Raw genomic sequence first — 27,363 nt, forward strand, 5'->3', positions numbered from 1 at the left:
ATTTGAACCAGTGTTGCATTAAACATACCATGTGACACAAAAATCAATGTTTAAGTGGGTTTTTTAATATTTTACTTTTAAATTAGTAAATTGGGTAATATATAATACTATCATTTGAATTATAATCTACAGTTTGGTACTAAACTGAATGACATAAATTCATGAAATAGTAGTTCAATAAATTTTTGGATGCAAGTCAACAAATGTCAACTCGTGACATATTTGGGATGGGTTAAACCTAACTAAATGTTACTTGATGTCTTCCAATCTAAGAAAATTTATCTAGCTTTCAAGTGAATATAATTTAACACATGCATTTTGACGTGGACTAAAAAATTTCTTGCCTTCCCCCAGGATACCACCCAGCTGACAATTTCATGTTGTGACAACATTACATATTGGTTTCCACAATGTTAGAGGTTTACATTGCAGCAGTGTAAGTTTATGGAGCTCGGAAAGGTTGCTACAACGTTGCCCCCCATTTGTTTATTAACCCTATGGGACCACCAGGATGGCATCATACCACTCTGGTTTATTGTCACACTTATACTTAGCCTAATTGCATGAAATTTGGTATATATCCTCTATACATGTATTCTGTGCTTGAAATATTTAACAATTTGGTGAAGTATTTATATATTTTTGGTTGTGAGGATATATTTTTGTGAAACATTTTTTTTCTTTTTATATTAAAAAATACTTTCTTTCATCTTTGAAACTCTTTTTCTTTTTTCTTATTGTGTGTCTAAAATCTTTTAAGTGTATCCAGTGGTGGGAACAGAAACATTAATTTTTTGGAAATTAAAGAAAATGGATTCAACCTTTGCATCCCACCTTATTGAAACTAAACACCAATTTGATCCAGAAAATAACTGCAAAATTTTACATATCTATGAATAAGGTAAAAAAATACATAGTTTGGAAACTATAGAAATAAATTGAAGTGTAAAAACAAGTCCAGAAAAAATTCTAGATGACGAAACCAACTTGAGCTCCTCCCCATTTCTTATCCCACTTGTCTCAAGGTGAACATCAAGGTTAAATATATATAAACCTGTTCAATAACCATTTCAGTCTGTACCTGATGGTGCCTTTACTGGTGAAACCATGGTCTTTAATAAATGAAGTATTTGTGAAATGTACAATTCTCTTTTTTTTTGTTCCTGAATTCTGTATACAGTAAAGTTATTTTTTCATTGAAACAAATTTTTTCTTTCTGTATCAGTTCTAGTAACAGTATACCTACTTTCTCGTCTGTTCATACAATCTCTGACATAGAAGTAGGTACTGGAAAATACTAAAGAAACAAGGAAAATTCTAGTATTGTTGATTAGAAAGTTTAATTTTATATATTGAATGAGAGCTGCCTACAGGTTGTAATAGTGTTGAATTCAGTCTTTAAAGTTATCTGATAAAATGATAAATTCATCTTCTTTCATTCTCGTAAACTTATTCAACGTGTATTCTCTGATAAAAAAGCATACAAAACCTCATTACAATTATAATATTCTCTTTTTCCACTTAGTCAGCTCTTCCTTTTCCACATGATCATTGTTCAATATTTTGGCATCATTTCCTGAAGTAGGTTTCTGCAAATATTCATCATTGTATACAGTATTTTTAATTACATAGTGACAGAGTGTAAGGGAAAATTTCATTATAAATTTTCACACTAGAATTAGATTTCCAATGTACCTTGTGCCTCGTTCCTTCTGGCTTGTTGGGAGCATTTCTGTGTTTCTGTTTTAAGGTTTACCATGTTAAAGCCCAAATTACCATATATATATATATTAACAATGATTAAATTTCCACACATATTCTGAATGCTTCCTTATGTTTTCCTTGTGCTTTTGTCTTTTGCCTTTCAGGTTGTAAGTAGACTACAGCCTGTAGATTCCTATCTTTGGCATGATTTACGAGATTGTTTCCCCACAAGTATGAACACCCTGGGAACCCAAGAAGCTAACTTGTAAAACCAAACAAGAAAAATTAGTGTAGTGGGTTAATGTAGAAGAGTAATTTTATCCCAAAGTATTTTGTGATCTGTAATATTGATATGTTAAAGTGGATATCTGGGATTCACCTTTATGTGTGACCTTGGTGTTCTTTGCATCTTATTTCTAAAGAATGTGATGTTTGTCCTAGGTATTTTGTAGATAGTGTTGACCAGTTTATCTTCTCTTGCCAGATTTTTTAGTTTTGCACACACCTTTACTCATAAAAAAAATAATAATAATAAATAAAGTGCCTGCTAATAGATATTTTTACATGGTGACTTGCCTTAGATATTAACATTTTTTGTTCAAGCTTTCAAAATTGTATGGAAATAAGCCAAAGCTTTCTCAGATGTAGAAAGTTTTGACATACTTTCATTGCATCTGCATAAGTATTTATGTTTTCTCTTCTATTTTTTTTAGGTAAGGTTCTTGCATACCTTTTACTTGCTCCAGCATCTCCTGAGCTACTAGCTCATATCACTCTCAGGCGAGCAGCTATTGACTTGATTGGGAGAGGCTTTACTGTTTGGGAACCTTATCTAGATGTTTCTAAGATTCTTCTTGGCTTATTGGAATTGAGTTGGGACTCAGATAAATTAGTACCAAGGTATGTTTTTGTTTTAATGAAGTTTGAAGTCTAAAAGTATATATATATATAAATAAATAATGATATGAAATTAAAACTTTATATAATTACAAGCAAAAATATCAAATATGCACATCCTAACTTTTTGATTTGCTGAGATATCAATAAATTTGTCAAACCCATCACAGAAGCCCCTCACCTTTTACTGATTACTAATCAATTTACGTCACTAATGGAATTTGTTAACCTATTTATAGTTTACTTAGAAAGCCAGATACATTATAGTATTACATACTAGTGATTGATATCTTTTTTGTTCTAAAATGCATATTTAAAAGCTACTTTATTGCTTTTCTTCAACATCCAAACTTGTAAGGCTCAACAAGGCTTAAGAAAGAATTTCTTAAATTTTTGCTTGAGTGCAATTGAGCTAATTACACAGTAAGTACTACTAATCTTTGTTTTTTATCTCTATACTAGCTTTGCCTGTCTTGCCCAAAAATGGTAGGTTATAGTTTTGTAAAAGAAAATGGGAGGAGCATTTCCTTCCTTCATTTCAAACACCACCACAATAACTGGCTCTCGTTGCACTTTCCACATCTTTGACATTTCACCTGCATATCAGAATAGATCATATATTGCAGCCATTGTAGCAGGTGTGTCACAAACTATTTATTGGAGAAACAACCTACAGACTGGGTAATCATTTTCATGAACACCTCAGATCTGTAAGTAAAGACTCCACTAGATACATCAATTCCTTTGACCCAATGATATTTCCAACATGGTAGTCTTAGTCAAGAGAAATGCACCACTTAATTTACAAGTTAGCACAAGAAAGTCTTGAACACCATTTTCTAACTCAACACCAAATCACATTATGATATTAACAAGAGATTTACTTTCAAATATTGATAAAACTCTGTCAACCCAATTTTAATTTCATCCCCTTAAACCTTTTCTTTACATGCATTTAACTGCCTCTTACTCCTTGTTAAATCTCCAATCAGTTCAACAGTGTGTTTTTATCAGTAATTCAAAATTTTATCAAACAACTTTTTGTTTATGTTATACCAATTAGTATAGCATAAATTCTTAGCTAATAATCCATATTTTAATGGTATATAAGTTTTAAGTTCTTAATTCTATAAGGCCATGTTTAAAAAATCCTGAATTTCCCCTAGTGTGAAACATTTTCTCTAGGTATATTCTCTTCTGTATTCTGTCCACCACCTCTTCAAATAGTATAAAATTAAACATAAATTACTCCCTATAAAATCATCATTGCTCAGACAAACGGTAATTATTAAAGTCTTCAATTTTGTTTGGTTATAGAGCTATCAAATATAATATCAGACCCCTTCCTGCCACACCCACCTATCACATCCTCTCTTTGAGTATTTGTTAATAGTTCTCTCTTATGTTTAATTGTATATTACCTATAACCAATAGAAAGTGAAGGTTTTCATTTATCAAATGATGTATTTTATAATGTTGTGTTCTAAACAGAATATCGTCAGTTTCACTCAGAGTACGAGATTCGTTCCCGTGGGAATGTTAACGATTAGCCTGGATGAATTTGTAATGGCTCTTGTCACATAGTTAGAAAGCCAGAAAAATTTGAGTGTGAGGGGAATTCATCTACTTTTTGCATGTTATTAGTCTTTGTTCTTTGGTACATTATTTAATTACATAAAAGTTATTTAGAGCATTACTGCCATTAGTATATAAAAAAAAGTACAGTTAAGTGTCATTAACAATCGACAGCAAGAAAAAAAGAAGATTGGGTAAGTACTTTATTTTTTGTTTTTCATGTTAATTCTTTATTTATTAATGTAAAAGTAATTAAAATGTAAAAATATGGATTTTTTTAGGTTAGTTAAGATTAAATTGGGTAAAATAAATAATAATAAAAATATAAATGTTTTACAAGGCATGCACGTGAGCTGCACCTTCCTCGAGTGATTTACAAGTTATAATGGCAAGAATAATAGTTAGACACAGTTCAAAGGGAAATAAAACAATAAAACTTAATTATAGATAAATATATACTGTTATGTGAGCAGCTTGTAGCAACTCGTGGGTAATGTAATTAGATAGCGTAACATGAGCTGCACCTTCCTCGAGTGATTTACAAGTTATAATGACAAAAATAATAGTTAGACACAGTTCAAAGGGAAATAAAACAATAAAACTTAATTATAAATAGATGTATACTGTTATGAGCTTAAACCTACTTAGGATAAACAAATGTAGTTTCATGTTATAATTTGAAGTCATTTCCAAAAGAGAAAAAGGGTCATTTAATTTTTTTTTTTTTTTTTGGTGGTTTCGAGGTTAGTCAAATTGATCAATCCTGTATAGAGATAAGGTAGAGAAAATAACAGATAAAATATAAAGTTTTACAGAAAAAAAAACGTTTGAAATGTATTTAGGAGATTTTAAGCATTACACAAAGGAAATTTGAGATTTTTGAGAGGAGGAAAAGTATTTTTAATTTTAGCATGAAAATTACTTTGCACAAAGACTATTCAAAACAAACACTCAATATATTCATGGAAAAATCTTTATTTTAGTTTATTAAAAATACTTCACTAAAAAAGTACAATTTTTTGTTTGTGAAAGACTTATAATGTTAGCTGAAAGACTGCCAAATTTTGTGAAGATATACACAGTATTTTGAAAGTTAGAAGTATTAAATTTATAAAGACTGACAAAGAGATCATGTGATTGATCAAATTGACTGAGCCAGTGTTGAGAGAGTTAAGATAATTTTAAGTTTGAATTTAACGTGTTATATATATATATATATATATATATATATATATATATATATAATTTATTTATTTATATAGTTTGTTGTGAGGAGAGGAAATTCACTCTATACGTTAACTAAAAGTCCAGAGATACAGCTTTTGAGTGAATTATGATTTTTTTAGCTTTATTGCAACATTTTGACCACTCCTGTGACCATCATCAGGTAACTTTCGTCTGTTATAGGAAATATTGCACAACTATTTTGCCCCAATTTACAAAACATATAGCGTGACAACTGTGTTTTGATTTATATGAAGTTGTAGTTCACAAACAATTAATGCTTCTTTTATTTCTCTTCTATGAATGTTGATTCATTGTGCTATGTTTATAAATTTGTGATAAAGGATTGTTATGTTCTTTGATCCTAATGTTTGTGTTTCATCCCATTTCACATATGTAAGTACTGTCACATTTATCTTTTTTGATACTTGTAGATCTTCCATCATTGAAGTTGTCAGAATAAAGCTTCCTTAGATGACCTTTGATTTTAGTGCTTGGTTTTTGAATTAAAATAACTTTACAGTTTAGTTGGTATTTTTTTATACATGTTTCCAAATGTTTATGATGTTTTTTTTTTTTTTACATAGCCATGGTATGGTAAGACATCTTTTAGTGAGTCTGAGTTTAGCATTTTGTTTCCTTCATGGAGTTTGTGCTGTTTTCCCTTTCTGTTTATCTGTTATTACCTCTGCCACCAAAGTTGGACAGAAGTTATAATTTCACTCCTCTGTGTGTGTCAGCAAGGTTTCTCAAAAATAGCTCAATGGATTTAGATGAAAGTTGGTACACATTTAGACTATGACCAAACTTAGAAATGATTATTTTTGAGGGTCAAAGCTTTATAACTTAGTCAAAAACTATCAGATTTTGATGAAACTTGGTGGACATACGTAGAATATTTCTCATTATCCTGCCAAAAATGGTTTGTGTCCATTGATAGCAACAGACAGATTTTTGTTGTTGTTGTTTTTTTAGGGCCGAATATGATCAATGCTGCATGGTGGAGGTATATGTTCTATTAAGTGCCCCTGTAGTTGAGTTTGTTTTTATATTTCATTAAGGTTCTAGAGACAATATGTTTAGGGAAGTGGTATTTGTTAATAAATGTATCGGATATTAATTCTAGCTCACGTGACAGATTAATGCTATTGCATATGTTAAATGTTTTGTTGCAAATGCAAGATAACATGTCAATTGTTTGTTGGGTTGAGTGAGCTGAGTCCCACTTTATATAGTTATCATTACCAGATTTGGAGCATCAAATAAACAAGGAGTATGTGCATTGGTGGCTCTCAAGTTGTACAAGTCATATGTAATGATGATTTTCTTTTTTTAACTTTAAAAGTAGACTGACTGTTCAATTGTCATCCATAATGTTCATTAAGATTTTTGGATAGTTCTTTGAATTGTTTAGGTGTTTTTTTTTCAGTAAATTCTGTTTCCATAATTACAATTTTACCACCTTTGTCAGCCTTTACTATGATAATTTATTAATTATTTCACAATTCTTTAAGGAACAATATTTTTCATTTCATGACATTTTGTTTACTTTTATGGTTTTTAATTGATTAACCTTCAATCCTACATGATATTTCATGAGTGAAATCCTTTAGGTTTTGATTGTCATTTGGTATTATAGGATACTACATTCTTTATTCTTGCCTTGAAAATTCTTTGTGATTTCATTGTCTATGTTCTTATCTTGTTGATTGCTATTTGTTTCTTTAACGTCAATAGATGTGATGCTGTTGTTTATTGTCGTAGTTCTTCTATTTTGGTTTTGATCCCTAAAATATGAATATTTCTATGTGTTATTGCATATTTAGGCCTTTGTTTAAAATTCTTTCTTGCATTGGTGTTAGTGTTGTTGTTGATAAATGTATTATATTTGTGCCTTTGTTTTTTGTGTTGTTGTGTTTACTGTCTGTCAGGTTCCTTACTTTGACTAACTCAACTATTTTTTAGTATGTTTAGTTTCTGGTTTCAATTGATGACTCCAAAGACCATGCATGAATCATATGATGTGATGTTGAAGGTTAGGAGGCTACATAGTCACAAATCTTCTTCTTCATTTAAATTATTAAACTTTAAACATCTTTCTGTGCAAGTCAGTGAGTGACATTCAAAATTTAATTAAACAACTTTACAACTGATGTATCTCAATAAGATTAGCATTATAATGTATAGTATGATTCAAAGTTTTATGCTATCTACGTTTTAATTCCCTTATTTAAAAAAACTAAAATAAAATACTTAAAGTTCAGTTTTGTTGTCATGTGGCCCATTAGCGATGAAAAATGTCAACTTTCACAGTTTTTATCTTGAATCAGATAACCCAGTCCTGTAGGTATATGTCTAGGCAAAAACTACATTTACTGTGCTACTTAAATGAATGTTCCAAAGTTCTTTTGCCGAGTTCAATTGAAATAATTTTCCAATCTCTGACAGGTGCTATGCCCACCTTCTATACTTAGCCTTGAGGTTTACAAGTCACCTGTACTTATTTGGTGTATGTGTTTATAATCACTAGAAAGAGCTCATTTTCACTATAATTCAAGAATAGTTATTTTGAAATTGGCACTCAGTTGTCACTATCGTGTAGATGTAACTGCTGGTAGTATTCTTGGCTGCTTTGTCCACAATAGCATGTATGGTTGTTTCTTACCTAAATATGTTTAGTTAGAGAGTTAAATTGCATTTAGGTTTTACTTTTATATCGTAGTTTGTTATGTATTATTTACATTTTAAAATGCATAATTGAAAAGTTTAAACATTTAAAAAATAAATCTCAAAGTTTGCCTCAGTTCTTCAGGCTTACGATCTTGTGCAAGATAGTTTTGCCAAAGGCTTGCTCATCTCTGCCAAAGATACTGTAATATGCCCTGATGGCACCATTGACTTATGTTAAAATAATAGTAAACAGTAAAGGACAAGAAAATAATATATTAAAAGTGAAGTATATGTGAAAAAGAAAAGACGTAAAATTACAAATATAACCAAAAGAAGGTATTCTTTTTATTTTAAACATTTCATTGCACTGTATGTTGATGATAATATCTACAGTTAGTGATGTGATAGGGAAAATGAAAATATTTACCTTAAAAAACTTTGATATTCATCAGGTAGGTTCTAGAGGTTATGCAAATAAAACTCAAAAACTGTAAGATGAAGAAAAGTAATACTAGAAAATAATGACTTTATAATACCAAAATGTTTTTATTTAATTAGACACTCAGCATTTCACTTTACGGCTTCTTCAGTAACATTTATCAAAATACAGACCAAAACTTACAGTACAGATATGACAGTATTAATATGTCTTCTATACACCAATACACACTACAGAAATTAAGTAAAGATGAAAAAAAGTATTTTTATGCTTAAAAATGAAAATCACCTTGCATTTTTAAGCATTCAGAGTTTGAATACAAATAACTACAACAGATAAATAACATTTTTTAGTAGAAAGACTTAATTAAAATAATGTCATTTTTTGTGTACAAAGTACTTATATTTTTTAACAAAATCTTACCAGTTTTTGTGAGATTATGTTAAGAAAGCTCAAGTTACCCTATGTATTGTAGTAAAAGTGTACTTCTCCAGTTGAGCTTCTGCAAATTACAAGAGACCATTGTGAAGAGCTTAATGTGTCTCTATTTTTGTCTTAACTGTTGCAATATTTCATACAATAGATGACAGTTACCTGATGAATGCCACACAAGTGACTGATACATTGTAATTAAGTTATAAAAATACAAATGTATAATCCATTCAAGAGCTGTATCTCTGGACTTTTATATATAGTTTTGTTGCTGAGGGAAACAGACAAATGGACCACAACCAAAAGACAACTGGCTTTTATATAAATGTATGTATATATATTAGACTAGCTTTGCTAGACCTGTCAGCAAATGACAGGTTAATGTTTTGTAAAAAAAAATAAAATAGGACCCATCTTTCCTTTGTTCACCAAACTTTCCCCCTTCATATAAAAGACAAACAATCACACATTGAGAAAATAAAAACATTTTCCAAGTACACTAAAAAAAATCAATAAGATTGTGCAAACTTAAATTAACCCATTAACTGCTGATTCGCCATATAGGCAGTTTAATACGAGTGTACCATATATAGTGTACAACTTGCAAAAATTCCACAAGTTTACAGCAGCCGCAGCCAATGAGTTAAAAATGACTCATAATATGAATGTTACACACACAAAATGACAACTGGCTTTTACATATATTAGATTTTAATCAGCAGAAAAAAAGAATAGTATCATGATAAAGTTCGTAACTTTTATATAACTGTAAGGAAATCATAATAAACTGGTACATAAATGTATATTTTTTACTCTTCAGTTTATTCTCTATATTATGACAATATTACAAATCCATTTATATTTATTTCACATGAACCAGAAAGTATTTTTCTAATTACATCATATAACTTAAAAATGACAGTTTATATGCCAAAACCAATAGGTATAAGGATTATGATAAAAATTATATCACAAAGTTTAAATATTAAAATTAATTTCAAGTACCACCATTAGGTAAGACTAATAACAATACGTTTGGGAGAAAAAAAAGAAAAAAGTTCCATCCGAAAGAGCAATAATAAAACTGAAAAACTTCATGAAAACCTAATAAAAACATCAATAAATAATGAATTATGGTCACTAACCTCTAACTTAGACATTTTCAAAACTTGCCAAGAACTTTGAAATGTCTATGTCAAGCTAAGTTTATGCATAAACTAAAACATAAAATGATCTAAAAAAGTGGAATTCAAGCCAGCCTTCATGAACATTTCAAATTTTATAAAAATACTTAAGACAACAATATCAGGTCACAGTTTCATCTATAAGTGACACAGATGACCAGAGAGTTACCAAAATACAACTAGCTTTTATGTATATTAGATTTTATTTGTTGTTATACAATTTTTTTAAAGAAAAGTTACTAAAATGTAAAAATTTGAAACTTCTCAGTTTAGTGTAACAAAACTTCAGTAAATTATAACATCTAAAACTTCATGAGCTTGAACATATAACATGACCCCACTGTTTACATTAGCTCTACAAGAAACAGCAAATGTACTCGTGCTGTAATTTATTTATTTTTATGGAGGATGATTACTGCTCCATTATGATGATAAAACCATAAAATTAATGGAAGCCGATATTATAAATTAATAGTTGAAACTTGACGTCAAGATATGTAATTTTAAAGTTATGATAATTTCTGGAGTCAGTGCAAAATGATAAATGGTATTATTAATTTTTAATATTTTTCTCTCTTCATTCCACTATATAATGAAGATTTTGCTACAGTTAGTGTTATGGCAGCAAAAATAAGATATGCAGTATAAAGTTTTACTGAGAAAACTTGATAATTTTTTAGGAGGTCTAAGAGATTATGGAAATGAAAACTGTAAAGTGAAAAGAAATATTTTTATTCTTCTTTTTTTTTGTATCTTAACTGGAAACTGTCTGATGTGTACATGGGCTATTTTGTTTTAGGATTTTTCTCAAGAAAGGGAATAGGACACATATCCATTTTTTTAAATCTATATAGACTTTTGGGTTTGAATCTAAAGACACAAGTACTTAATCAGTTAAATGAGTCAAATATTACCTTCCACAAAGCATGCAGGTATGTATGAGGTCATTAGGGATTTAATAATAAAAGAAAGAAGAAAGGAAAATATATCTAACATTGTTCGTTATACAATTTGTTTCATTAACAAGTATCTTCAACTAGTATTATTAAAAAATCTTGCCAAGTTTCATGAAGATATACAAAATAAATTCAGAATTATGGTAAACATTATTATGTATATCTTCAGAAGGTCAGTCAGTTTCCAACCATTATAACACCTAGGATGAAATTTTGTGTATTACAAAGTTTGTATTGAGGAAGAATAAACTGGGTTAATCAAGAAAGTACTTGTATCGCTGAAGTTTCTCAGAAAGAACTTATACCGGAAATTACCAAACAAGTAGATACGCAACATATGTAATCTTAATTCCATTCTGGTATGGGATCAGTTGCTTGGGTCTTTCTTCACCATAGATTACATTTCTGTGCATCATTTCTAGTTGCACCAACCTCCCTCATATCCCTGTCCACCACATCTTTCCACCATATTCTTTGTTTTTCTTTACTTCTTTGTACCACCACAGGCATTTCAAATGCTATTCGTACTGCACATCCTTCTTCACTTTTTACTACATGACCAAACCATCTCAGTCTTGCTTCTCTTCCTTTTTCTGTGATCTTACTGACACCAACTCTTTTCTTGATATCATTTACTCATTATTATTTCTCTCAAAGATATTCTCAGTATCTATCCTAACATTCTCATCTAGTAACATCTAAAAATACCCTCTGCCTTCCTTTTCTTCTAATGGCCCAAGCTTCTGCTTCTTAAAGCACAACTGGCATAACTATTATTTTGTAAATTTTGTTCTTCAGCTTCAGCAGTAATTTTTTGTCCAGAATCACTCCTGAGACTTAAAATACAATTACTTTAATAAAATTAGTTATTCATTACTATTTCTTCTCTCAAAAAATATGTTGACTGTCAAACAACCTGCTCATTTAACTGTGTTTGTAAGAAATTACTAGATATGGACTAATAATGGTAACAGTATGTAACACTTAAGTTATTAGCTTGTTTACATGAATAGGGCTCATGTTTAGTTATGACTTGTTCTACCAAGAAAGATAGCAAAGAAATGAGTAAACAAAAGGTTACTTGTCATTATGTGCTGCTTAAACACTACCTAGTGTAGTAAGCTTTAATTTGTTGGATTTATGGATTTCTCAGCAGGCAAATATGTTTCTACTGTTTATTCCAGCCTTTACTATAAAATATAAATATATTAATAATTTTAGTGTGTCATCACTTTTAAACTTCTGTCCATATCCAACAACTTCTCACTTAAAAGGTTGTCAATTATTTTTTAATTTAAAAGGTTGTCGATTATTTTTAGGTCTTTCACAATATGATGGAATTAGAAAAAGTTCTCTCCATAATTAATTATTTCATATTACCATGATTTTAATGTTTCTTATAATAACTTCAATTTCCATCTTTTTTATCTTTACAAAGAGGTCATCTAGTATCATTCTTACCAAATAGTAAATATTGTACTGTCTTTTTTTTTCTGGGATTGATATAAATTTGTTTTCAATGAATTATATATTATCTAGAACACAGTTTAGGATTAGAAAAGTGACTTAATTCTGAATTGGTATAGTTGTAGGGTAGTTTAAAAATGTCTTAAAAGACAAAAAAAATGCTAAAAATAGAAAGACTATTCTTATGAAAATGATTGATTAGTTAAATGTATTCAATCAATTAACTAGCAAATTCCAGTATTTGCACTGCTCTAGATCCTAGTGTTCAAATTTTTGCCACCTTTATTTATATTGTACATTCTTGTAAGCGTTATTTCATAAAGTTTTATCATAATCAGTTCATTAAAGAATTTTTCATCAACTACTAGAGTACCATTTTCATTCGAAAATGGAGAGAATCACAGGATTGGAGGATCAATGAGCAAAAGCTGATTAAGAATGAAATTGTAGTATATTGAGAACTAGTACCTTTGAGGACAGAAAAACTGTATGAACTTCTAAATCTGACCATTAAAGTTAAGAAATTCACACTTTTATAAAATAGTGTCAACTAAAAGCACTGAAAATTGTATATTTTTAATGCTTTGGAGTTTAAGTATACAGGAGCAGTAGCTAAGCTCTATTTATTTCATTGAAACCTATACTCTGACAAATGAAGAAAAAGCTCAATGCATGATATCAAACAGTGGAGTGAAGAACTGCTTATACCAAAATAGGTCTCTTTTAATTATGATAATACTTAACAACAGCATAATGTTATGAATATTCACAAGTGGAATCAGTTAAAGCTAGAAGGGCTACAGTTTAGTACAACCTATAGTGTGCCTGTGAAGCCATAATTATTTTTTCACTTCTAGCCTGACTTTATGAGCCAGTGGAACATGTCAAGCAGGTTAAGATAATTATGTTAAACACTTAAATTATCATTCTAGTTAATGTTGAAAGCATACTTTCATTTATCAGCTTATTTTCACTTACAATAATGTTTTTTAGAAATAGCAACTAGTGTCATTGTTTTTTTCTTCAAGAAAACAATGTATGCATGAGATACACTTCTTGTGTAGTAAAGTTTATTTTGTAGATAAAATGTATCAAAATCATTAAAAAACCTCAGAGCTAATACAAAGAAAGTATAAGCATTTTGATAATATTGCATTACACAACAGTTTTTGAGAACTCTTTAACTTATTATTTGTTTTGTGTGGTTCCAAATTGTGTCTGGTATTTTTTTTTGTAAATTACTAAATTTCTATATTTTAATTTTCTGAATTATGGTATAACATAGAATTTTTTATTCATCTAAGTTTTATTTTCAGATATATACGGTCAGTGAAGTACTGTTATAATTACATTATATTGTTTTTACTTTTTTAGCATGACTTATGGACTTCCTCTCACACCAGCTGCAGATTCCTGTAGAACAGCTCGGCATGCTCTTTCTCTTATTGCTACTGCCAGACCCTCTGCTTTCATCACTACATTAGCTCGAGAAGTGGCACGTTTCAATACACTTGCTCAAAATGCACAAGCTTTAAATATAGCTCTTCACAACACAATTCTCAGTCGAGCAAGGCCAGAAATATTGCGTGTTGTAGAACTACTGATAGATAAGATGACTACTGATGTTTCTGATCTTCTTGTTGAGGTTAGTTAACTAACAGCCTTCTCTTCTTTTGCTGTGCATTGTTTTGGATATAAAAAAAAGTTAATAATTCTTAAATTGCGTAATAAACCTTTTGTTCATTTATATTATATGCAGGTATTCTAAAAAGGTTAATCTGAATTGTAGTTTTTAATTTAATTTATTTGTGTTGCAGGTAATGGACATATTACTTCACTGTCTTGATCCAGTCCAACTTAAAAATCGGGGTCTATCTGAAACCTTTCCTCCTATATGCAGGTATTATGGGCTGGTTGTATGTTGTTATTGTTTTCCCAACAATAACATAATTCTTATGTACTTGTAAGGATAAAAGCTTACTTTAGATGTAATCAAAAACTTACTTAAAAACTTTCAAGCAAGCAAATTAAGTACAATGTCAATGAAGTATAATTTTAAATTTGACTCAAATAGAAATTATTCTAATATACAGGTATGTCAGAGGGGTAATTAAAATAATGTAATGAACAATACACTAAAGATGTAAAATCTGTCTTCTTCTCTAGATATCCTTACCTTACATATAACTTTTGTTATTACATATAACAGAAATATTTTTTAGATTATGTTACTTGCCATACACTATCTAATCAACTGACTATTTAAAACGTATAGTATTACTTTAAAATAATCTAAAAATATACAAATAGAAAGGGAAAAATGCATGTATTTTGTGTTCAACTCATTCAAGTTAAGTAGAACAGTTGTATCAAAAAGCATTAAAACTCGATCAGTAGTCATAGATTCATTGGGAAGAAATCTTAATTTTATAAGTAGAAGAAACACAAAGAGGACAAACATGTTTATCCTGGTATGGTACTTCCCTCCTCTCACAAGATTAGTTATTCTTGTCTAGTACTGCCTTCTGTATGTGAACTTTTTTCTTTATGCATGCCACAAGCCTTCTGCTTCCCCTATTCAAATCAAATGATTCCAACATGTCTCTCATGCAAATCATCATATGTCACTTCTCCACCAATAGAAGGGTGACATACTCACATGACGCATGTGACTCCATATATATGCCTCTACTGAACTATCACTTCTTGTTTGGCAGCAGTTGTGCTTGGACATGTTCCTTTGTTTGTTTCAAGTTTTACATTCAACTTTAGTATACTTTACTTCCAAGTTTATTAAGACTGATTCTTCATTATAATGTAATCCCAGTTTATTACAGTCACATTATTGTTAATAATTTCGATTTTGGTTGACTCTTCTTGATATGAATTCTGAAGTTCATGTTACCACTTTGGGGGTCACACCTGTAACTAGCACCATGTCACAGGCCTCAAGTGCAAACAGGTACAGTAGATTTATCAGTGTTTATTTATGGGAAGATTAAATGTTACATGGGTCAACCTCTATCTCCAGACCTTGCCCCACTTTCTCTCAAATATGCTGAGCCTGTTTAGGCTGACGAGGATGTGGATCACCTATTTCCACCTCCTGATTTTGCTGTGCCTTCCCAGTTAGTCAGTTAGACCTACTACAGTCTTTTTGGATTTCATTTCTCAGGTATGTGATGTTTTATTCCTTGCTCCTATTTCCTATGAACCATGTCCTTTCTTACTACATGACCAATTTTCACATTCCTGTTTGTTTTTTTCCCCCTCCCCAGATATTCGGGTACATGCCGACTAATTTGCCTCACAATTAAATGAAGGTTTTAACATGCCTTACCCCCCACAGGCTTTGGATCAGTTTGCTTTTGCATATCATCATACAGGCTGTCCTTTTCTAGATCAACAATTGTTAGATTCCATTTTACCTGTTTAGGGGCTGTTCTGGAATCGCCTGTAAGTCTGACACATACCCAATTTTCCCACCATTGTCTTACCATCACAACGCTTTTACGTTATCTCTCTACCACCATCTTCTCTCTTAGGCTTTCCACTGAAATCCTGGGGGTTTTTCTGGTGACATCATTTCCCTTCTTTCCTCCATATTGACTCATTTGTTGTCTTTGGCTCTGGCTTTGCATACGTGGTTTATTTATTGTTGGGACAATCTAGTTCCTGATGCGACCTTAACTCGTGCCTGTTTACCAGCATCTGATCTTCAAGATTCACGTATGGCCCCATTTTTGCAGCATTATGTACTTGACATGATTCCTGAGTCCTTGGAATCACAAGTTGCATCAGTACAACAACAGTCTACCCTTTTCACTCTTGTTGCCCGTTTGTCTCAGTCAGAGCCCAATATGGCACCTGTTACAGTTTCCAGTCTTTCTCCTTCCCAACCCTTACCTGTTCCTCCTGCTTGGGGTGCCTCATCACATCATCAACAGTATCAGTGACTATCCAGTGGGTTCATGGTCTGGTGGGAGCTCTACTTGCTGATTCTCTTCATCAGAGATTATTATGTTTTTCAAGTTTTATCAGAAGGATTTATGATCCCATTTCTTTCCCCACTTCCTGTGTCTCGTATACCCGTTTCTTTCCTTCCCTCCACCTTGGGATCCAATGAACAGATAGCATTTGTTGGAGATGGTTCAGGACGTATTATCTCAGCAGGCCATCGAACCTGTTCTACATTCTTCACCAGGTTTTTATTTCAGACTCTTTATTGTTCCCATAAAAATCAGGGACTGGAGGCCTGTCATCGATTTGTCCCACCTCAATTGTTTTGCATCTTACCTTTAGGGCTTTCCTATGTTTTCTATCAGGTACTCAGAGCTTTTCCTCACCATCCTCATGTTCTGGGGCTGCAATTCCACCATCATATGGACAACTGGCTTCTTCTGGTTCATTTCAAACTGGAGTTGGCCAGCCATACTCATTAGCTTGTTCACAAAACTGCTCAGGTGGGCTGGTTAATCACATTAGAGAAGTCCTTCCTCCATCCTACCTAATATCTTGCCCATTTAGGTGCCCTTTTCAACACTCATCTCAGTTGGGCCCAACCTTCTCCTCTACAATTTTGTACCATGGAATTATTAGTTCACCAGGCCCTTTCAGCTTGCGAGGTTCTATTGCTTTTGGGAATGTGTTCTTCAATGATATCATTGGCCCTCCTTGGTTGTGTACATATTCAATCCCTGTAGTGGGCTCTTCACAATCAATGGAACCTTGCTTGGGATCCCTTGGCAGCTGCCATTACCCTTCTTCATACCTTGTTGGATGATCTGCTTTGATGGTTGGACAAGGCCCATACATCGACAGGCGTCGCACTTTGTCCTCTTCATCTGGGTTTACATTTGTTCACAGACATGTCCCATCGGGGCTTGGGTGCATGGGTCAATCACCAAGAGGCTTCGGGTCATTCATCTGTCAACAAGATACTTTGCATGTCAACGTCATCAAGCTTCTCGCAGCCAATCTGGCTTTGAATCACTTCCTTCTTCTCACCAGGCATTGTCTGGTAATTTTTCATTCCGACAATTCTATGGTGGTAGCACATATCAATCACCAAGGGGGCACCTGGTCAAGATCTCTCTGTTTTCGTACATTGGATCTCCTATATTGGGTCCCATATGCACCACATTCATCTCATTGTATGTCACGTTCCCTGTGCTTTCAATCTCATAGAGAATCATCTTTCCCACCCTGACCAAATTTATCTGATGGAGTGGTCTTTAGGTCCCACAAATTCCTTTTGTTTATCCTCCTATCCGATTAATTAATCAGGTGGTTTCTATCATCCATACCACTCCATGTCAAGTCTTTCTGATCACTTCTAATTGGCCAGCTCAACCATGGTTTCCATGATTAAACCAACTGCAACTTTTCCCTCCAGTACCCCTTCTTTATCAACCTTGGTTACCAGTTCTACATCCTGCCATTCATGTCCTTCATCGTCATGCCTGGCTTTTATCTGGTCCATGGAAAGGAGATTGGGTTTCTCCCATCAAGTAGCTTTCTTTTTAGCTATGGTACCCATTCCCAACTCTTTATTCCTTGGCAGTCTTCCTTTGTTCATGATCCATCCCCTTCTACCCCTTACCAGTTGAGTTTGATGTTTTATTCAATTGGCTTATTCCTCCTTGTCTTCTTCCTAATGTAATTTGTTCAGGATGTCTTCTCATTACAATCAACAACTCTCCTTTTCCCTCACATCTCGTCTTTGTTGGCCAGTGGAAGAAATTCTACAATTAGGCACGTGGAATACACCTTAAATGTTCATCTCCCATTATTTACACTATATCACGGTTTCTTCTTCTTCGGTTTTTCATCTTCCACTTATGGCCATTCTTCACACTTTGGTGCGACTTTGACTGGGTAAGTCTATATTCATACATTCTTTTCATTTCAGAGGCCCTTGCTTTATTTATTCTTTATAGGGTTCCCGCTCTGTGGTGAGTGGTGCCTGACTAGGTATTCTTCAATCAGAAATCTGCACTGTAAAGCCATGTTGACTTGCACCTTAACCTCAATGGCTTTGTAATGCTCACTGTTGAGGTGGGGTTTTCCCTCAAGATCACTTGTCTGTGAATAACCTCGCGATGTAATTGCTTCATAAACTTGCCTGTTCCAGGCTGTAACACCCATGGACTGCATGAGTAAAGCACAAGGGGATAGCTGCCCATCCCTGCCATGCCTTGCATTGAATAAATTCTTTTGGTCTGCTCTTCAAAATAGGGTTTTGTGGTCACTATTTTGGGTGATGACATTCCTCCGGACTCTCCAACACATTCTCACACCCCTCCCCCTTCTTCTAGTGAAGTATGGAAGTTCTTACCACTTTCCATTTCCAAGCTGTTGGGGTGGTCAACCAAAGAGGCACCCTCCTGAATTGGTTCCACACAAAGATGGCTATAACCATTCAGTGCAGAGTGGAACGGTGATGTAGATGACATGATATACTCCACTATAAGTTATACAATCACTAATGAGTGAGAAAGCAAATTGCAGTTCACCCCTTCAATTGGGAGCTCTCACCCTACCCCCATGTGGAAGTCTGTACCCCATTGCTGTGTTTTGGATTTAGTGTAGAACCAATCAACGTAAGTCCTCACACGTTTATGGTTGTCTAAATTTTTCCTTGATTATACTCTGTTGTGAGTCACAGCAGAGGTAAGGGAAATTGTTCCAGATCTGTTCTTTTTTGCTATTGCTCATGTATCTTATTCCAAGGATGTTATTACTTTTTGGATGGTTCCAGTCAGTTTCGCTGTTGGGATAGTTGGTTTATATTTAATACATTTTTTTTCCATACTGGATGTGGGGTCCCGACTCGATATATCAAAGCTAACACATCTAGTGTTCTGGAGTCGGAGTAGTCCTGTCTCCTGAACTTGAGGAGAAGATAGTATAATCTTCATCCTACTCCCACGTGGAAGTCGGTTCCCAGCAGCATAAATTTTGGATGTAGTTGACTTACCGTGTACAGACTGTCATGCCCTAGCCACTCTACACATAGGGGCACTTCCCTTGATTTACCCACTTTCATACTTTGTGGGATTAAGTTCCATATTTATTTCATGGTCAAGAATTATCCTACCTAAGTTCTCTCCCTCTTGGATGGGCAAAGAGTATATCTGGTCAAAAGTGGTGTGGTTCCTCTCATCAAATCTTTGGATCTGACTTTCTCATTTCCAGGTGTATCTTTCCTGCTCTTTCGGGGGGTACTTCTGTCATTTTCCTTGCACTGGTCTCTTCACCTCATCAGTGTGAGATTCTAGCAAATCTTGTGAGTGGAGGGAAGTACCATATCGGAAGTTATAATTTTCCTATACTGAAAATGTATTTCCGATAGGTTCTTCCCTCCACTCACACTTCCCACCCTTCCTCCCCACTTTCTGCCAAACTTCGAAGTGATAATTCAGTAGAGGCATATAGAGGGAGTCATAAGCGTCACATATGTCATACTCCTATTGGTGGTGAAGTAACACATGATGATTTACATGAGAGACATGTTGAAATCATTTGATTTGAATAGGGGGAGTAGAAGATTTGTGTCATGCGTAAAGAAAAAATTTACATTTCGAAGATAGAACTGGAAGAGAATAGATAATCTTGTGAGAAGAGGGAAGTACCTATCGGAAATACATTTTCAGTATAGGAAAATTATAACTAGTATTTACAAAATGAAATTTTTTCTGTGCACAGTCAGCAGGTTTTTCAGAATAAACAAATTTCTTTATCAGATGGAAACGAAAGTATGATAACTGAGTATTAAAACCAAAATGTAGTTAATGAAAACAGAAAAAAATACTGTTTCAGAAACACAGGCATTAAAACTAATGTGTCAAAGAGTAGAAACTGAACGTGGAGAAAATTAACATATATCATATACTATGGCCATATATAAAAGATATTTTGTTAGTTAAATATCCCAAATTCAGGAGTTAATGATTATTGTTTCAAATAATTATAAGGTTTGTAATTATGAAGAATTTTATATGGCTTACACTAGATAAGTTTGTAAAAATAATGGGTATCTTGTTTCTCTTTTATAGATTTTATAATGTTAGTTTCTGTGCATCTTCACGTCGTATTGCAGTTGGAGCAAAGAATGGAAGCTTAGTCTTATATGAGCTACGAGCTTCTAAGTCTCAGGTTTGTTACTTATTAGAAATTCATACCTGTTTGTTAATGATGATTTGTGACAAACATAACTACTATTCAAAAACTAAAATATTCTTATATAGAGGACATTTTGGCCCGTGTCATATTCCCACAAAGTTACTCATCATATTAGAAGTTGTTTATGCTTTATTCTTGGCTTTAATAATTTATTAACTATAGATTACTGTCTTTTAGGTGTCGTGTATTTTACACAAAAAGAAGTCGGATATTGAAATGAAATCTGTGCAATTCTGTAAAGAACACTAATGAAATTTGTGTAATATTTAGAATACGTAACTACATTGGATAACAAGTCACAAACAACCAGTTTAAAACTGCAGTTTCATGCTATATCAGTTCTTATGAGCCCAGCTAAGTTAAAATTATACAGAAAGTTATTTTGTTGAGCTTTATGATTAATTAAATCATGTAGGAAATGGCATGGTGTACAGTTTATTTCCATACATATAGAAAAGTGTTTTTAGCTAATTTTTTATATATGGATAAAAAGGTGAAAGAAATTATTGTAACAGATCAAAAGGTTTTAATGTTTTAAGAGTATAAGAAATATTGTTGTTGTTTTTTTCATTTTGAATTATTCATGAAATTTTGCCTCTACAAATGGAATATAGATAACATAGCTATTTCCAACAAGGTACCTTACTTTCGCTCACGTACAAAAATATTCTCGTTCTCCACTTGCATGCCACAAGCCTTTCACTCCCATGCACTCCTTGATTCACATGGTTTATCTAATTATTGCATACAAATTATCATGCGACAAACCTCCACCAATAGTAGTGCCACATACCTATCACTGTTCAACCATTTTCTCCCATTCGGGATGTGCTCCTCACAATTTTCTGCCCAGATATGTCACACCTTTTCATCATCTGGGCAAAGAGTATAACTGGAGCAGAAGTGGTGCAGTCTCCCATATATAATTCTCTTATTAGAGAGTCCCCTCATTAGTGTCTTTCGGATGCTTCTACTTTCTCCCTCGCACCAGTCCCTCCACCTGTTCAATGTGGGATTCTCGCTGTGTATGTGATAAGAAGCAAGGTACTTTGTCAGAAGTTATAATCTTCCTACACTGAAAAGGTATTTCTGGCAGGGACTTTACCTCCTCTCACACTTCCTGCCCACTGTCAAGCAGAGCTTAAGTTTCTGCTTTAACTCGAAGTGATAGTTAGGTATAATAGCATGGAGGGAATCACGTGAGTGTGTAGCAGTACTATTAGTGGAGATTTGTCGCATGAAAATTTGTAAGCAAGAATCAGTTAAACCATGTAAATCAAGGGGTGCATGGAAGTGAAAGGCTTGTGGTATGTGAAAAAAGTTTTGCAAATAGAGGGCAGCACTGAACAAGAATAGCTATGTATGTGAGCAGAAGTAAGTACCTGTTGGAAGTACATTTTCAGTGTAGGAAAATTATAACGTTTTGGATTTTCAAAAAAAATAATTATACTTTTAATGATAATTTTTTAAGTATATGTAAATGAATGAAAAACTCTTGATTTTACAATATTTTATTATAAAAGTTAAATTGCCAAATTTCAAAAACTCATTTTTGTTAACAAAGTAAAGCTTTATAAAGATTGAATCAATAGAAAAAAACATTTGTTGAGTTACAGAAGTCTTCTATATTAATTTTGCTACATTGTCAAATCCTAGATAAAAAGTCAAGCTATTTGTTTCACTTTTGGAATTGAAATGGTATTACAGAAGAAATTCTTTTGATGTGAAAATAAACTAAATAGTAGGTTTTATAAATATTTCAGTATAGTTTATTCTTAATTAATCTTATCAGGATTATATTATTTGAACTTGGTGTGTTTTTTTATACGAATCAAATTATTATTTTTTCAGAATAAATATTTATGACCTCTGCCACCAATTGTAATGGAGGTTACGTTTTCACCCCTGTGTGTGTTTCTCAGTTGGATTTCTCAAAAACGGCTAAATAGATTTTGATGAAAGTTGAAATACATTTGGACCCAACTTAATAGTTTAGTTTTTGGAGGTTTAGAGGTCACAAAAAAAAAGGCTATCTGTTAACATGGGGACTGATTTTTCACACTATTTTTGCTCTGTAACTTAGTCAAAAATGACTGGATTTTGATGCTAAAAATGAACTGTGTCCATTGATAATGCCTGACATCTGGACACATTTTTATATTTTTTAAGGGCCTAATATGAACAACTCTGCGTGGCAGAGATATGAGCTCTGCCGAGTTCCCCTCTAATATATAAATGGTTGCAATAAGGTAAAAATGCAGTAATTGTCTTGACAAATAATATTTGTTATATTGTACAAATTGTAAGATATTTTACTAACTATTATTTTGTGAATGTTTGTAAAACTGATCATTTTCAGGATAGGAATGCCAAATTCAACAGAGAAATTTATCCTATCATCCTAAGTATTTTTTCTTTAATAATGGTATGAAAATTTGAGCAGCCACTTTTGAACGTGCTTATAGAAAGAGGAAGGAGAATGAGTGCTTGAGAACCCACATCTTTCCAATATGGTCTTACCTCCTTTCACACAAAGCTATTTCGACCTTTTTCTGCCCTCGTAGCATTGCTAAAAGAATTTTCACGATCAGCAAACCAGTTTTTATACTCCATCAATTTTGTGCCATTTTTGAACATATAAATATCATGTGACTACTCTCCACCAATAGTATTGCACCACCTATATTGGTGCAGCCAGCTCCTTCTACTATTCCCACTCAATCCTCACTTTCTCGATTTGCACATCATTGTTTAGACGTGTTTTTTCACATGTGACTCCCTTTTATGAATGTTTCTTTGCCATTTCAATTTTTTCTTTAACAGTTGTATTTTAATGTGTTTGCATTCATGTTTTTCAACATTTTTTTGCACTTATTTCTTGTTACCAAATTGCAAGAGATTGTAGTATGAATTTGTAATCAATGTATTGACTTCGGTAATTCCCGTTACAATCGAAATCTGCAGAGGAGGTACAGGCCTTATATTACAGGGAGCTAGGTTCTTATGTTTGGCCAGCAATTTCTTCTTCTTTTCAATGTGACAATGTTTCTGAGGAAGAATACAATTAATGAGAAGACAATTTGGGCTCTCTGTTTTTGGCACCTTCCACCAGTTACCATGCTGCCATGTCATTCATTTTGGTGGAGAATTGTTCTTCTACTCCTTTTTTCCTGTTGCTTTCAGTTGTCCCAAGGGATCTGTGGTAAGTTTTTAACATGTACACTGGGTTGATATACCCATGGTAGGCCTGGCTCAGGTGCTCTTATTTACACATGGGGAAATTATGTATTTCACATCATCAGTGCTCGGACTTTGGCGAATTATATATTTGTGTGTCCTTGTCATGTAAGTTAAATATTGATTATTACTTTGTTTTAAAATAAATATAATCATTTTGCATGTTCATTAATATTATGTACTTTGTAGACTCGGTAAGTTTTTGGGTTTGTTAGTTTGATATTAATAAGTACTTTAACTAGGTATGTTTAGATTGTAAGTTACATATTACTACTAGTAACATCTAATTCATTGTTCTATTTCAGTAATTTTTTTATCATTGCTAACTGTGTGCCTTCTCATCCCAATTATCGTCAATGTGGGACTTAATTATGTGTCCTTTGTCATCTAGGTTAATTTAGATGACTAGTTAGTTAGATATTGATTATTAATGGGTATTCTAGGTAATTTTTATTACTTACTTTGTGGACTAGATGAATTTAGATGGTTTGTCCATTCGATAGTTTATGTGTTACATATCATTACTACTAGTAATATATAATTCACTGTTCTATCTGAATATTTTTTTCATAATTATTAACTATTTGGCTTATCTCTCCTAATCTTCATCAGCATGGGACTTAACATTTTTGCTTTATTATGTTGCTGACATGTTTGTTTCTTTCCTGTTCATGGGGCCATGCTTGGCTTTGGTTCCTTTTCCTACATTTGTGATACTAGAAACCTCATTTTCTCCTCATAACCTATGATTCAGAGTTCTTCCCCACACCCACTTTGTCAATAGTTATTTATTACTGCAAGTCAAGCTTTCCAGTTCAGGGCCCTGGTGATGACCGCCTTCCCTCTAGTCTTTCACTGCTAAATTAGGGACAGCTATTGCAGATAACCCTTGTGTAGCATTTTGCAAAATTCATAACTAACAAACAATCAGGGCCCTACCTTTTGGACTAACCTTGGCTCTTTAAGTGTTTTTCAATGGGTACAAACTCTTGCCCAACATCTTCACTCTATGAGTCTTTACACTTTTTTCTATGGATGACTGGCTCCTACTTGCTTCCTCCTAATCACACTCCACTGCTCCAACAGGATGCAGCATGGGTGGGATTCCTGATGACAGTGGGGAAGTTCATTCTTACCCCCTCTTAATACCCATTCATTTGGAGGTATCAAGCCCAGCTTCCTCCTTGGGCTTGGAGTGAGAAGTTCAGACATCCCTCACCTTTTCTTACTGCTCAAGTTGTTCTGTTTCTTTGGGGATGTGGGCTTCCTTCAAACTTCTCATTCCCATGGATCAGCCTCATGTAAATTCCATTTGGTGGATACTCCTTGATCAGTGGATCTTCTCCTCAGATCCCTGGCTTGGTGGTAAGATAGACACCAGACCATGGCAGAGGTGCTGGTTACTCCACCTCGTTCAGATTTACATCTGTTCATGAGCTCATCTTTAGAGGTTGGGATTTTTACCTCAACTCTTGAGAGATTTCCAGTCTCTAGTCTATCAAGAACTCTTCTTTCCTTATGACCTATATCAAGCCTTTGGCAGTTTGTTGAGCTTTGTCCCACTTCCTTCCTTTCCTAAAGGGGTTTATGGTTATGGTACATTCCTACATCTCCACAGTGGTCTCTTATATCACAGAGGGTACCAATTCCAAGGCTCTGTGCTTTAAGATCCTCAATTTCCTTTCTGGGCCCACAGTCACCATATTATGGTCTTAGCTTGCCATTTTCCTGGCATCCTGAATTTGGCAGTGGATTGTTTATCTTCTTCCAACAAGAATCTTTTCATGGAGTGGTCCCTTGTTCCACAAATGTCACAACTCTCTATCTTTATGCATGATTTTTATTAGGTCCATTGTCTCAGCCCAGGGACTGACTTTATATGTTGTATCTTCCCTTCCCAATCCATTAGACCTTACATAGCTATTTACCACAGATGACAGTATACCTTTTAACTTTGGTCTCTTCACTGTGGTTTCTGTCTTTCCTACACTTCCATTCCTCATCTTTCCCTATTCTTCACCCAGTTGTTTAACAAAGACTTGTCCTCTTTTGACTGTGTCTAACTATCAGGTGGCCTTGTTGACCACCTTCTGTTTCTCCAGGTTTCATCTTCCTCCGTCCTTCCTTCCTTTTGAATTACCTACTGGGATCTCATTTGGTTCTTTATGCCCTTTCTTGTCCTCTTTTCAACTTTTGTGTTCATGTTCCATCTACCTTCTCTACCTCAAAACCTGTTTCTTTTCCTCCTTGCTTGTAGTTGTCGTTGTCAGGTCCTGATGCCTTTAACCCTATCAGTCCGGGTGCACTTTACTGCGCATGACACAAAGTTTTAGTGTCTTACATTCAAAATTTTATTAAACTACGTTTAGTTTATGTTATATCAATTAGAATAGCATAAAATATTAGCTAATAATCCACATTTTAATAGTATACAAGTTTTAAGTTCTTAATTCTACAAGGAAATATATAAAAAATCCTGAATTTCCATTATTGTGACGCACATGACTCATTTTATCCATCACCCCTCGAAAATGTACGAAATTAAATGTAAAATACTCTCTATAAAATCATTATTGCTCTAACAGACCATAATTTTTATAGCCTTCAATTTTGTTTGGTTACAGAGCTATCAAATAGAGAATCAGACCCCCTCCTGCCACACCCACCCATCACATCCTCTCTTTCACAATCCGTTGATAGTTCTCTCTTACATTTCATTATATATTACCTATAACCAATAGAAAGTCAAGGTTATCATCTATCAAATGGTGTATTGTATAAGATTGTGTTCTGAAGAGATAACCATCAATTTCACTCAGAGTAGCAACATCGTTCCAGTGGGAAAGTTAACAACTAGCTTGGATGAACTTGTGACAACTTTTGTTGCATAGTTAAAAAGCCCGGAAAATCTTTAGAAGAAAGTGAATTTGTCTACTTTTTCATGTTGTTAGTCTATATTCTTTGGTGTATTACCTAATTAAATAAAAATTGTTAGTTGCTTTACTATAGTCACTAAAAAAAATAAGACTTAACTGTCCTCGGCAATCGAGGGCAAGAAAAAAGAATATTGGGCAAGTACTTTATTTCTTGTTTTTCATATTTATTCTTTATTTATTAATATAAAAGTAACTAAAATTAAAAGTACAGATCTTTTTAAGTTATTTAAGACAAGATTAGGTAAAATAAGTAATAATATTAACATAATTAAAATGGTTCTCGATGCACACACTCGAGCAACTCGTGGGTAATATAATTCAATAGTGTAACATGAGCTGCACGTTCCCTGAGTGATTTACAACTTATAATGGCAGGGATAGCAATTAGACACAGTTCAAAGGGCAATAAAATAATAAAATTTAATTATAAATAGATGTATAATGTTATGAACTAAGAG

The 27,363-nt window shown here is 33.2% G+C and overlaps 1 protein-coding gene across 2 annotated transcripts in view; it reads left to right on the forward strand.

The window, feature by feature from the left end:
* LOC106460777 (WD repeat-containing protein 7-like) overlaps positions 1-27,363 on the forward strand; it is a 211,384-nt gene that overhangs the window by 174,921 nt on the left and 9,100 nt on the right. For both annotated transcript variants that reach the window (XM_022387558.1, XM_013920513.2), the window contains 4 exons: positions 2,418-2,604; positions 13,923-14,193; positions 14,366-14,448; positions 20,606-20,705. In XM_022387558.1, coding sequence (XP_022243266.1) covers positions 2,418-2,604; positions 13,923-14,193; positions 14,366-14,448; positions 20,606-20,705 — 641 coding nt within the window. The remainder of the gene's footprint in view (positions 1-2,417; positions 2,605-13,922; positions 14,194-14,365; positions 14,449-20,605; positions 20,706-27,363) is intronic.

Source organism: Limulus polyphemus, unplaced genomic scaffold (assembly GCF_000517525.1).
Source record: "Limulus polyphemus unplaced genomic scaffold, Limulus_polyphemus-2.1.2 Scaffold834, whole genome shotgun sequence".
NCBI lineage: Eukaryota > Metazoa > Arthropoda > Merostomata > Xiphosura > Limulidae > Limulus > Limulus polyphemus.